Genomic DNA, 13,785 nt, shown 5'->3' with positions numbered 1-13,785 from the left:
GTTGACCTATGAAACAAGAGGTGACAGTTCGATTCCCAGTCAGGACACATGCCTGGGTTGCGGGCTCAATCCTCAGTAGGAGGTGTACAGGAGGCAGCCTATCATTGATTCTCTCTCGTCACTGTGTTTCTCTCTCCTCTCTTCTTCTGAGATCAATAAAAATAAACATTAAGTAATAATTTTAATAATAAAATGTTAAATCAAGAGGCCTTCTGAGACTGAATGCCACTGGAAGAATTAGTTATAACCAGGTAAATCTAGGGAATAATAATTTTTAAAAAAGAACAAGGAACATAAGGTAAGTGCAGGAAGGTCAGGTGGGGACAAAAGTTTTTTTTTTTTTTTTTTAAATATATTTTTATTGATTTCAGAGAGGAAGGGAGAGGGAGAGAGATAGCAACATCAATGATGAGAATCACTGATCAGCTGCCTCCTGCACGCCCCCTACTGGGGATCGAGCCTGCAATCTGGGCATGTGCCCTTAACCAGAATCGAACCTGGGACCCTTCAGTCCACAGGCGGACGCTCAATCCACTGTCAAGCCCTGCTGGGTGGGGGACACAGTCTGAGGTCCCCTGTTAAGCCCCACAGGGGCGGGGGAGGGCGTAGCCTCAGGTCCCTGCTGATTGCTCGTTAAGGCTCCTTATGGGAACTTGGCCTCAGCTGTGGGTGCAGCCATCTTTGTGATGGAGTGATGGTCAATTAGCATATCCCCTCTTTATTAGATTGGATAGTATATACATAGTGGATATATTTCTATATGAACACAGATATACATATTTCCTTTTTAATTATTGTTTACTAGAGGCTTGATGCACAAAAATCGTGCAATGGGCTCAACCCTCGCAGCCCCGGCTTCATCCAGAAGGTTGTCTGGCTGTCCGGTCTAATTAGCATATTATGCTTTTATTATAGACTAGAGGCCCAGCCCATGAAATTGTGCGTGGGTAGGGTCCCTAGGCCTAGCCTGTGATCAGGGCCATCTTCTGCCTGCTCTCCAGTCCCCAGTCCCGCCCTGCCGCCACCCACCCCAGTTCCCTGTTCGCCATCCAGCATTAGCCTGCAGGCTGGGAGTCGGGGGAGGCAGAGAGGTGGTCAGTGCACCTCATAGCAACTGGTCAAGCAGTCTTTACGGTTGTTACACCGTTATGGTCACTGGGCTTTATTATATAGGATAGGATTATTCCATTATATAAATATACTAAAGCAGTCCTCTTCATACTTCCCTCTTTTTTGCGGTAATACTGTGTTGTAGTGAATGTTCTTAAAAAAATAAATGTTTTTGTTTGATTATTTTCATACATAAAATATGCAAAATTGCCATTTGTTACATTTTGCTTGACTGTCTTCTAGAAAGATATCTTAAATTATTGCCAATTTGATATCTTAATTTACATCTTTGTTAGTAAAAGATGTGATCCATTCATATGCTTATTGGTCACTTGCATTTCTTTCTTTGAATTACTCTGTTTAAAGGCTTAATCATCTTTTTAGTTACATTGTACTATGTTAAGTAATTGTATATTCTGAGTATGTTTTAAGAGTAAACCAATCTTGCCCTGCCGTCATGGCTCAGTGGTTGAGTGTTGACCTATGAACCAGCAGGTCACAATTCAATTGCAGTCAGGGCACATGCCTGGGTTGTGGGCTCGATCCCCAGTAGGAAGCATGCAGGAGGCAGCTGATCAGTGATTCTCTCTCATCATTATGTTTCTTATCTCTCTCTCCCTTCCTCTCTGAAATCAGTAAAAATATATTAAAAAAAAGAGTGAACCAATTTTATTGTTTAATTTTGATGATAATCCCTCACTTAAAAAATAAAAGAGACATGCCTATACTCTAATGATTCACTTTCTATTTAAACTGTTAGAAGAGGTGACGTGAATTATGAAAATATATTGTGGGACTACCTTATAGCATAAAAATATAATCCTTTATTATTTTATGGCCTTAACAATGAGATGACTTAATTTGAACAATTTTATATAATTACTATCCAGATGATAGAACTTACACAAATATGTTTTTAATAATATTCACTGTAGAAGTCACTCTTGTGATTTAAAAAATATATATATATTTTTTATTGATTTTTAGAGAGAGAAGAAGGAAGAGGGAGAAACATCTATTTGAGAGTGGAACATCAATCTGCTGACTCATGCACACCCCCTACCGGGGATTGAGCCCATAACCCAGGCATGTGCCCTGACCAGTAATTGAATCAGTAACCTTGCGGTGCACAAATGATGCCCAACCAACTGAGCTACTCCAGCCGGGGCTCTTACAATTTTTTAATACCTTCATTTATGACTTCTAAAGTAAAATCAAACCTAGGTGCTAGAATTTAAATTTTATTGTAAATATATTAATATATTTCAAATATATTAATATGGTTAAAAAATTTCAACCTTTTCTAAAACTTTATCCTGAGCTAAGTGGTAAATTTCCCTCTAAAACATTTATATCCATGACCAGAATTTTTGCTATTTTCCCTTTAGCCTTCAAATCAGATATTAAAGATACTGCTGTTTTCCAGGGTTAATACCATAGCAAGATGGTATTCAGACATTGAATTTTATAATTTTAGCCAGCTAAGAAACATTTAATTCAGATATGATTGCTTCTTTAGGGAGCAGGCACAAACCCTCACTTGCTTTATGGATGAAGGAACTAAGTCCTTAGTTATTTAGTGTTTACTCAAACACCCGACAATAAAATAGATTTTTGGAAAATTTATGTTATAGAATTTCATTTATAATATAGAAACTAATAAACCTAATTAAGAGTTATAAGAGATATCAAGAATCAAATTATTATATTTCTTTAATAGCTAATGAGAGCTTGTGTTTTATAAAAATGTGGTTTTTCCTTGACTGGTGCTTCTCAGCTGGTTGGTTGTCATCCCATGCACTGAAAGGTTTCTGGTTCAATTCCTGGTCAGGGCAAATGCTCTGTTGCAGGTTTGATTCCTGGTAAGGGCATGCAAGAGGTTGCTGATTGATGTTTTGCTCTCACATTGATGTTTCTGTTTTTTCCTCTCTAAAAATAATTTTTAAAAAGGGGTGGTTTTGATGATGCTAAATAAACATTTGAAAAATGTTTTTCTTTATTCTTGTTTCTACAGATCATTAACTGAAGACAAAATAAACAGCTATGCAAAATTCTCACATGGATGAGTACAGAAATTCTAGTAATGGCAGCACAGGCAACAGTTCTGAGGTAGTGGTAGAACAGTCTGCTGATTTCAGTACTGAAATTATGAATGTTACGGAAATGGAACAGTCACCTGATGGATCTCCTAATGTGAATGCAACTACAGAAGAAAATGAAATAGCCAATGCTGTGGACCTTCCAGTGGCAGAAACGGAAGCAAATTTCCCTCCAGAATATGAAAAGTTTTGGAAAACTGTAGAAAATAATCCTCAGGATTTTACAGGCTGGGTATATTTGCTTCAGTATGTAGAACAGGAGGTTAGTAACTTTTAAATGGGACTAAAGGAACAGATTAATAAAGTCATTAATTATTAGACGAGGTCTTAAGGTTTTGAAATTAAAGTTGCCTTTTTTATAATTTTCAGATTAAGTTGCATCACATTGGATATATACACTTTTTTAACTTAAAAAAAATCACATTGGTGTGTTGTGAAAAGTCAGAGTCAAAGTCTAATGTTCATAATAAGTGCTGTGCATGTGTATCTGGATAAAATCTGTGAATAAAAGGTTAACTTGTAGTTTAACAGAATTAGTTCCTCTGTTTCAAAGGGTAAGATTGCATTTGTAGGTAAAAGAACTGTGTGAGGTCTTTTTAAACCTGCCATTTCTTTTATTTGAGATAATACATTTGAAAGAAATAAGAAATATTGTTGTGACAAAAACTTCCAAGATATTTAAACACCTCATTTTATTTTCATCAGAATCACTTGATGGCTGCCAGGAAAGCATTTGACAAATTTTTCATACACTATCCGTATTGCTATGGTTACTGGAAAAAGTATGCAGACCTTGAAAAGCGGCATGACAACATTAAACAATCAGATGAGGTGCGTACATCACTGAATAAAATAATTTCCATTAGGTACTGTAAGCCAAATAACAAAACAAAGACTTTTCTTTTTTCTTTGGCTGGCAGTACCTACGATTTGTGGTCAAACAATTTTATAGGGTATTTTATTTGCATTTGTCACTCTTGTGGCATTTGTAGCTAATATTTTCTCTCTTTGTTGGCAGGTGCGTTAAACCTCTACAGTTTGTCAAGCTTTGCAGTGCAAGCCTCTGTATTACACTGCAGCTTAACAAGTAGGGCAGGGCTTTTCTCTCACTTACATTTATTTCTCATTTTCCAAACAATATAGTTGGTTTGCTAGTCACATTTGCTACGTCTTATTGCATTTTTGGTCAGACGCTGTCATTGGTGCTCTAATGGGTCTGTGCCCTATGGTCTGTAACCCAAAGCCTGCCCACACAACCCGGTCAGAATGCAGGGACTGCTGCGCTTTGAAGATCAAGACTCTGCACGTGGGGATCAGAACATTGCCATGTTCTATCCAACCTCCACCCAAATGGTAATGGTAGATTATTTAAACAAAATTCCAGTAATTAGTATTTCTAAGGTTCACCGGATAACACAGTGTTACCTCTCTGTTAAGAAATAATTAAATATTTGAAGTACAGTTTTGTTGTTTTCTTCTTAGGTGTATCGACGGGGGCTTCAGGCAATACCTCTTAGTGTTGACCTTTGGATACATTATATAAACTTCTTAAAAGAAACATTGGATCCTGGGGATTCTGAGACAAACAGTACAATAAGAGGGTATGTGAAACTCTGTTAATCACATGTGTTCAAAGATATAAATTATAAATCAGTTTTTCTTATGTTGATAATAGAACTGTTTGTGAATGCTAAACCGAAAGTTTAAATTCCATATAATTTCTCTATTTAAAAAGAATACATGTAATAAATGTATGCATGATTATATAAAAAACTATAATTCCCCTTCCATTTACTTATTTATTTAAGGTATATTTTTATTGATTTCAGAGAGGAAGGGAGAGGGAGGGAGAGAGAAACAGAAACATCAATGATGAGAGAGCACCATTGATCGGCTGCTTCCTGTACATCACCTACTGGGGATCGAGCCCGCAGCCTGGAAATGTGTTTCTACTGGGAATTGAACCATGACCTTCTGGTTCATAGATAGATGCTCAACCATGGCCATGCTGGCTGGGCTCCCCCTCCGTTTTGTACCTCCCTTTTCTTATGTTCCCAGTTCCACTCCCCTTGTGGTTGATGGTTTGGTGTGTGTTCTTTTAGATACACACAGCTATACATGTTTGTTCATATTATCCTTTGATTTTTTTTTTTTAACAGAATGTTTTGGAATCTCTGCCATAATTTTTTACCTATTGCAAAGTATTTTACAGTATCCAGGTGTTACATTTTATTTCACCAAATTCTTATGCATAGGAAATAACCAGTGCTTCAGTTAATGTCTCTATACCAGTCAGTATTTATGTAGAGCATGCTGGAATTGGAACTCTATCAAAGGGAACACACAGCTAAATTCCATCAAATGTTTCTTCAGAAGTGATATTTTAAACTCCCACAGTGTATGAGAGTAGTCATTTTCTCATAGTAGACCATATTTTTCTTTATCCTTAGGTGATATCACATTATTTTAGTTTATATATCTCCAGATTGTTTATCCTGGTTTGCCATCTTTTATATCCTTACTAGAGGCCCAGTGCACGAGATTCGTGCACTCGGGGGTCCCTCAGCCTGGCCTGCGCCCTCTCACAGTCTGGGAGCCCTCAGGGGATGTCCGACTGATGGCTTAGGCCCGCTCCCTCCAGAAAGTGGGCCTAAGCCGTCAGTCGGACATCCTTAGCGTTGGCACCGAGGCAGGAGAGGCTCCCACCACCGCTGCTGCGCTTGCCAGCCCTGAGCTGATTCGGGGCTTCTGGCTGAGCGGCGCTCCCCCTGTGGGAGCACACTGACCACCAGGGGGCAGCTCCTGCATTGAGCGTCTGCTCCTGGTGGTCAGTGTGCGTCATAGTGACTGGTTGTTCTGCTGTTCAGTCAATTTGCATATTAGCCTTTTATTATATAGGATACTAGAGGCCTGGTGCATGAAATTTGTGTATACACACACACACACACACACACACACACACACGTGTGTGTGTGTGTGTGTGTGTGTGTGTGTCCTCAGCCCTCTCACTCCAGGAGCCCTGTGATCAATCCCCCCAAAGAGGTAGGCCTTGCCTACTCTATCAATCCCCTCTTTGGGGAGACCGATTACGCCCCGCAGAGGGAGGCCCCGCCCACCAGGCCTCCAGTCAATGGCCTGGGCCTCCCTCTTGGGGGCGATTGTCGAGCCCCCCAATTGATCGGTCACCTTGCCGGCTGGTGGCCTGGGGCTCCCTCTGTACGGCGATCATGGAGCAATGACCGGGCCCCCGACAAATTGCATCGCACCCGCTTTGGCTGGCTTGGCGCTAGTGGGTGTCATAGAGTGGTCATCCAGAAGGTCGTCCAGATGGTCATTCTGCTGTTTCGTTCGGTCGATTTGCATATTACGCTTTTATTATTATAGATAAGCCATTTTCACGTTGCCTCTTCATATCATTTACTCCTTTTACTTTTGGATTATGTTTTTCTTATTAATTACAGGAACTTTTAAATGTTTAAAAAGTCAGTATTAAACTGCTTATAATAAAAAGCAATCTTACCACCCCTTTTTAAATATTTTAGCTGTTTCTTCTGGTATTTTTTAACATGTATGATATAGTAGTGCTTTCTTCATTTGCTGAAGACATAATTTTGTAATGTTAACTAAAAATTTTAGTTCACTTCTATATTATTTCTTCATCTTTCCAAATGGATAGGTTTCATAGCCTTTTGTTTTTCCTGGATTTAATTACTGCTTCCTCCCCATTATTCAACTTGCCTGGTTTTCTTTACACATTTAAAAATTTTCACCCCTTCCAACAGCTACTTTCAGTAGTCAGTACTAAATACTACTTTACATAATGTACAAATACTTTGTAAGTTATTTTTGGGAGTTAAAAATATTCTACTTAGCCCTTGCTGGTTTTGCTCAGTGGATAGAGTGTCAGCCTGCAGACTGAAGGGTCCCGGGTTCGATTCCGGTCAAGGGCACATGCTCAGGTTGCGGGCTCGATCCCAGTGGGGGCGTGCAGGAGGCAGCCGATTAGTGATTCTCATCATTGATGTTTCTATCTCTCCCTCTTCCTTCTTCTCTGAATTCAATAAAAATATATTTAAAAAAATATTCTACTTAGTGTGAAAATTGTAAAAGAGAATTACACTCGGAAATCTGTAAATTCCATGTTTTCCCTTCCCTCTTTAAGCTATCCCACCTGGGATCTTCTCTTCTGTAATGTGGACTGGTTGTTCTATTCTGTTTTTGTTATACAGATGTTATTTTGGAATTTTTTTATCATCCTGATTCTAGAATATGTCTTTACCTCATTCCTGGGTTTCTAGCTCTATTTAAGAGTTTATTAGAGCCTTAGCTGGTTTTTGCTCAGTGGATAGAGCATCAGCCTGGGGACTGAAGGGTCCTGGGTTAGATTCCAGTCAAGGACACATGCCTGGGTTGTGGGCTCAATCCCCAGTGGGGGGCATGCAGGAGGCAGCCAATCAATGATTCTCTCTCATCATTGGTGTTTCTATCTCTTTCTCCCTCTCCCTTGCTCTCTGAAATCAATCTATGTATATATAAGCCTAAGCAACCAAACAACTGGTCGCTATGATGCACACTGACTACTAGGGGACAGATGCTCAACGCAAAGGATTGGGCTCCCTCCTGTCTGGATCGGGCCGAAACCAGCTATCCGACATCCCCCAAGGGATCCTGGATTGCGAGAGGACACAGGCCAGGCTGAGGGACCCACCCCACTGGTGCACGAATCCGTGCACTGGGCCTCTAGTAAAAATACATTTTTTAAAAAAAGTTTATTTGATCCTGCTCTTTCTTGGTTTATGTGCCCACATTTTATAGAACAGCATCCTATTACTCGATAAAGGATGCTTGGGATTTAAAAAAAAAATTTAATCCTTTTTTATGTCTGAAACACCCAAATTAATGGTCCATTGGGGTATAGAGTTGAAAGTAATTTTTCCTTAGGGCTTTGAAGGCATCTCTTGATCCACTTACAGCTTCTCGTGTTGCTATTGATAAGTATGATACCATTTTTCTCATATTTATATGATAGGTTTTTCCTCAAACAAGCTTTTTTGTTTTTTTTAATATGTTTTTGTTGACTTTTTAGAGAGACAGGAAGGGAGAGGGATAGAGAGATAGAAACATCAGTGAGCGAACATTTATTAACTGCCTCCTATATGCCCCCTACTGGGGATTGAGCCCGCAACCCGGGCATATACTCTGACAGGGAATCAAACTGTGACCTCCTGGTTCATGGGTCAATGCTCCACCACTGAGCGATACCAACTGGGCCTCATGGAAACTTTTATTTACTTATTTAAAAAATATGTTTGTTTGTTGTTGTTTTTTTGAGAGAGAGAAGGGATAGAGAGAGAGAGAAACATCGATTAGCCACCTCCTCAACACCTTTGTTCTTTGTCTCATATCCTCCTATTGTTATATGGCTGCATATCTTATCATTTCTTTGAGTGTATTAGGATAGTTGAAGTCTGCTCCTAGCACTGTTTCCTCTGAAGTTTTTTTTGTTTGTTTTTAATCTCTGTCATGTCTAATTTCTGGATTTTTGCTTATGTTGAAGATTAGATTTTAATAAATTTAGAATAGAAGCTCTGTGTATTTTGTATTGGGGTCCAGTTTTAGCTGGCCTGGAGGGCTTCACAGTAAAATGATCAGGTGGCCACCCAATTTTTGTTGGACTCCCAGTGTTGGTATCTTTATATCTTGTTGTTGTGGTTAATCCTCACTTGAGCGTACGTTTTCCATTGATTTTTACAGAGAGTGAGAGGAATGGAGGGAGGAGGAGAGAGAGAAGAAGAAGAAAAAAAACCCATCAGTGTGATAGACACATCAATTGGTTGCCTCCTGCACCTGAACTGACTTGGGTTGGGGATTGAACCTGGGTTGCCCTTGATGGAATCAAACCCGTGACCCTTTGGTGCAGAGCTGATGCTCTAACCACTGAACACACTGGCCAGGGCAGTATCTTGATATCTTCTTACTAGTGGCCCGGTGCATGAAATTTGTGCACATTAAAAGGGGGACCCAGAGTCAAGTCCCCGCCCACCCACATGTGCCTCAAAATCGTGTGAGACCCAAATCTGGCCAGTCCCAACCTTGTCAAGCCCTGCCGAACAGGGGGCTAGCCTCAGGACCCCTGGCCCGGTTCCAGGATGGGGGGCGTGGCCTGAGTTCCCCCAGATGGGGTGGGGGAGCGTGCCTTGAGGTCCCCCGTCAAGCCCTGCCGGGTGGGGGACATGACCTGACAAGCCCCGCTGGCTGGGGGGCATGGCCTGAGGTCCCCCAGCCTGGCACCGGGAGGCGGTGCAGCCTCAGGTTCCCCTGTCAAGCCCTACCTGGTAGGGGGCGCAGCCTGAGTTCCCCCGACCCAGCACTTGGGGTGCACCTTGAAGACCCATGAAGCCCCCGCTGGGTGGGGAGCATGGCCTGAGGTCCCCTGTCAAGCCCTGCCAGGCAGGGGGGGCGCAGCCTCAGGTCTCCTGGCCTGGTGCTAGGGCGTGGGGGGTGTAGCCTGAGGTTCCCCGGCCTGGTGCCGGGGTGGAGGGCGCGTCCTGAAGTCCCCTGTCAAGCCCCAACTGGTGCGGGGGGCGAAGCCTGAGGTCCCCCGGCCTGATGCTGGGGCAGGGGGAGCAGCCTGAGGTCCCCTAGTTCAGCACCAGGACAGGAAGCATACCTTGAGGTCCCCTGTCAAGCCCCTCCGGGTGGGGGGCATGGCCTCAGGTCCCCTGGCCTGGCGCCGGGGTGGGGATCGTGGCCTGAGGTCCCCCAGCCTGGTGCCAGGGCAGGGGGCGAGGCCTGAGGTCCCCGTCTTTCCCTGCTGGTTGGGGGCACAGCCTGAGGTCCCCTGTCAAACACCACGGGTGTGGGGGCAGGGGAGGGCGTAGCCTCAGGTCCCTGCTGATTGCTCGTTAAGGCTCCTCCTTAAGGGAACTTGGCCTCAGCTGTGAGTGCATCCATCTTTGTGATGGAGTGATGGTCAATTAGCATATTCCCTCTTTATTAGATAGGATTTCTATGTCAAACAGTTTTTTCATTGAAGGATAACCTGAACTTCCAGAGGAAATATACCTAGTTTTTGAATTCTCATAGCTGATCAGGAAATAAGATTTAAGGTGTCTTACCATTTATTAATCAGACCTTCTAAACTTTCTGTCTTTATTTTGTTACCTTTTTATCATCTTCCTCTCCCAACTCCCTCCACTTTCTTAGTATCTGATGCATTGATTTACTGGATCATTTTGAGTTTCTGCAGGGACAATTACATGTATTTCACTGTCTCGGAAACTTCACACACAAACACCAAGAGAAACATGCAAATTAACCATCACTCCGCTATGCCCACAGCCAATCAGAGTGAGTATGCAAATCAACCCAACAAAGATGGAGGTTAATTTGCATATGCATGCGCAGAGCAGCGTGACGCCTGCTATGAGGGGAAGGGGGGCAGCGGAGGGAGGTACAGGAGTGGTGCTCCAGCAGAAGCTCGGACTTTAGGGCTCCCGGGCGCCTGGGAGTGAAGCCAGGGGAAGGAAGGCCTATTCTTGCACGAATATCGTGCAGCGGGCCTCGTGTGTGTGTGTGTGTGTGTGTGTGTGTGTGTGTGTGTGTACCCATACACAAATACTTTTAATCCTTTATCTATATATATTTAAACATTTCCTGCAGTTTTGGTATAACTTTTAATTTGTGTAGGGTATCTTTATCATATAGAGGCTTTTTTTTCTTAATGTTCAGTATTCAATCTTTTATTAGTTTCTGACTTTTGTGCCTATCTTGCCAGGAATATATATAAACCTTGTATTTTCTTCTAGTTTTTAAAAAATCACTCATCTGGCATTTTTAGTTTGTGTCCTTTGTGAAATAGAGATTAACCCTTTATTTTTTCAATTATTGAATAGTCCAACTATTCTGCATTAATTCTAAAAATACTCCTTTATCATAGACTAAATTCTCAAATATACTTTGATATGTTCTGTTGATTCATTTTTCTGTTCCCAGCCAGTGTCATACTTTTAATTACTATAGCTTCCTAGTTAGTTTCTTTTCATATCTTTTAGGAAAACTGCATTGTCCTTTCACAAAATATTTTACATATTTGTATTCCAGATGAATGCTAGAATTTGTTTTTCCTCTTCACCCAAAATTTGTTAGAGCTTTGATTGGGATTTTGTTAAAGTTATAGATTAATTTAGGTAGTATAGTTTTATACTGTTAAAAATCCCTCTTGATTCTAAAATATTTATATTGAAAATGTATTTAATGGTTTTATCTCATTTGAATTTCACATCTAATGATTTAACATTGCTTGCAGAAATCTCTTGACATGAATTACGTACTTAAAAATATGTTTTTGTAATAAACTATAATTGTGGAATTTTAGAATCAGGAGAGACTTTTGATAGTTTTAAAATATATGTATACTTCTCATTACCATATAAGGCAGCTGGATCCCTTGTTGGGAGTTATTTTCCCAGAAAATTATTATTTAAACTAATAATAATTGTGTCTGTCTTCTGCCCTAAATGAATCCATTCAACAAGCATTTCAAGTTTAACAAATATATGTTTACAGTGTGTATGTTTTGCATTGTAATTTTATATAAGGTAAATTACATAAAAGTACATTTGTCTATTCCCTTTATGTTTCTCACTTTGTTTTCTCACTTTTATTGATTTCAGCGAGGAAGGGAGAGGGAGAAAGAGATAGAAACATCAATGATGAGAAAGAATCATCAATTGGCTGCCTCCTACACGCCCCACACTGGGGATCAAGCCTGCAACACTGGCACGTGCCCAACTGGGAATCAATCAGTAACCTCCCGGTTCATAGGTTGATGCTCAACCACTTAACCACGCCGGCCGGGCTTTTCTCACTTTCTTAAAGCTGTTCTCATACACTTCTTTATTACTACTTTTATCTTTTTTTTTTTTAATAAGTTTTTATTGATTTCAGAGGAAGGGAGAGAGGTATAGTAACATCATAGATGAGAATCATCTATTGGCTGCCTCCTGCACGGCCCCTACTGAGGATGAGCCTGCAACTCAGGCTTGTGCTCTGACTGGGAATCAAACCCTGACTTCCTGGTTCATAGGTTGACGCTCAGCCTCTGAACTCCACACCAGCTGGGCAATTCCTTCTATCTTTTAATCTCTATTTGTATAGGAAGCAATTGAATATAATTTTGAAGTTAGCATTATCTATTTGATTTTTAAAAATTGAAGTGTTATTGACATATGTTGCAGTAGTAGCCCTCTTATTCATGATTTCAACTGTCACAGTTTCCTGCAGTCAACTACAGTCTGAATATATTAATTGGAAAATTCCAGAAGTAAACAATTCATAAGGTTTAAATTGTGCGCTGTTCTGAGTAGTGTGATGAAATCTTGTGTCTTCCTGCTCTTGCGTGCCCAGGATGGCAATCATTCCTTTGTCCAGTGCATCCACACTGTGTACTTTAGTACCTTTCTAGGTTATTAGATTGACTGTCGCAGTATCCAGTGCTTGTGTTCAAGTAACCCTTATTTTACCTAATATTGGCCCCAAAGCGCAAGAGTAGTGATTCTGGTGATTCAGGTATGCCAAGGAGAAGCTGTAAAGTGCTTCCTTTAAGTGAAAGGTGAAAGTTGTCGACTTAATAAGGAAAGAAAACAATGTCGTATGCTGAGGTCACTAAAATCTACGGTAAGAGCAAATTTTCTATCCATGAAATTATGAAGGAAAAGGAAATATGTGCTAATTTGCTGAGAGACCACATTTACATAATTTTATTACAATATATTATAATTATTCTATTTTTTTATTAATTTTTGTGACTAATGTATAAGTTAAACTTTTATTAGAGGTATGTATGTATAGAAAAAAAGATAGATAGGGATTGGTACTGTGTGGTTTTAGTCATCTAATGGGGGTCTTGGATCTAATTCCCTGCGGATAAGGGGAAACTACTGTATATCATTTTGAGGTGTACAACATAATTATTTGATATTTGTATATATTGCAAAGTATATACATATTTTGAAAGTGCATTTATCTTAGAAAAATAATTTAAAGGTAATTTAATTTTTCAGAACATTTGAGCACGCTGTTCTAGCTGCAGGAACAGATTTCCGATCTGACAGACTGTGGGAAATGTATATAAACTGGGAGAATGAACAGGGAAACCTAAGAGAAGTTACAGCTATATATGATCGTATTCTTGGTATTCCAACACAGCTATATAGTCATCATTTTCAGAGGTAGGTGGAAAAATCAGTTAAAACACCTTTGATTACTCAGGTAATTAATTCCTAATATTTAGGAATATATTTTCTTGCATGATAATCATATTTTATACACTTTTAAGTGTAGATATTTTCCCATGGATCTTATGAAATGTTTAGGAATGTTACTGTTTTTAGACTTTAGGTTCTCTTTATTCATACAAGAGGATTCCTGTCTTTTGTCTGAGGTATTTTGGAGTAATGAAAGAATGAGAAAATAGAATCTTAAGTTTAATTATTCATTGCAGTACTAAACTAGTACTGTATATGGCACATAATCGATGCTTATTTAAAACGTAATGACTCACTAAAAGTATATT

At 40.2% G+C, this 13,785-nt stretch overlaps 1 protein-coding gene across 5 annotated transcripts in view; it reads left to right on the top strand.

Moving 5' to 3' along the window:
* PRPF39 (pre-mRNA processing factor 39) overlaps positions 1-13,785 on the top strand; it is a 32,873-nt gene that overhangs the window by 4,964 nt on the left and 14,124 nt on the right. For 3 of the 5 annotated variants that reach the window (XM_054725448.1, XM_054725459.1, XM_008161039.3), the window contains exons 2-5: positions 3,125-3,471; positions 3,915-4,040; positions 4,692-4,810; positions 13,274-13,441. In XM_054725448.1, the coding sequence (XP_054581423.1) occupies positions 3,154-3,471; positions 3,915-4,040; positions 4,692-4,810; positions 13,274-13,441 (731 nt within the window). In that variant the 5' untranslated portion in view covers positions 3,125-3,153. Of the gene's footprint in view, positions 1-3,124; positions 3,472-3,914; positions 4,041-4,227; positions 4,563-4,691; positions 4,811-13,273; positions 13,442-13,785 lie in introns of those variants that run through there. The other 2 variants (XM_054725453.1, XM_054725450.1) reach the window with 2 other exon arrangements.

This window comes from Eptesicus fuscus, chromosome 2 (assembly GCF_027574615.1).
Source record: "Eptesicus fuscus isolate TK198812 chromosome 2, DD_ASM_mEF_20220401, whole genome shotgun sequence".
In the NCBI taxonomy this organism is placed as follows: domain Eukaryota; kingdom Metazoa; phylum Chordata; class Mammalia; order Chiroptera; family Vespertilionidae; genus Eptesicus; species Eptesicus fuscus.
This window is presented reverse-complemented; position numbering and strand designations above follow the sequence as displayed.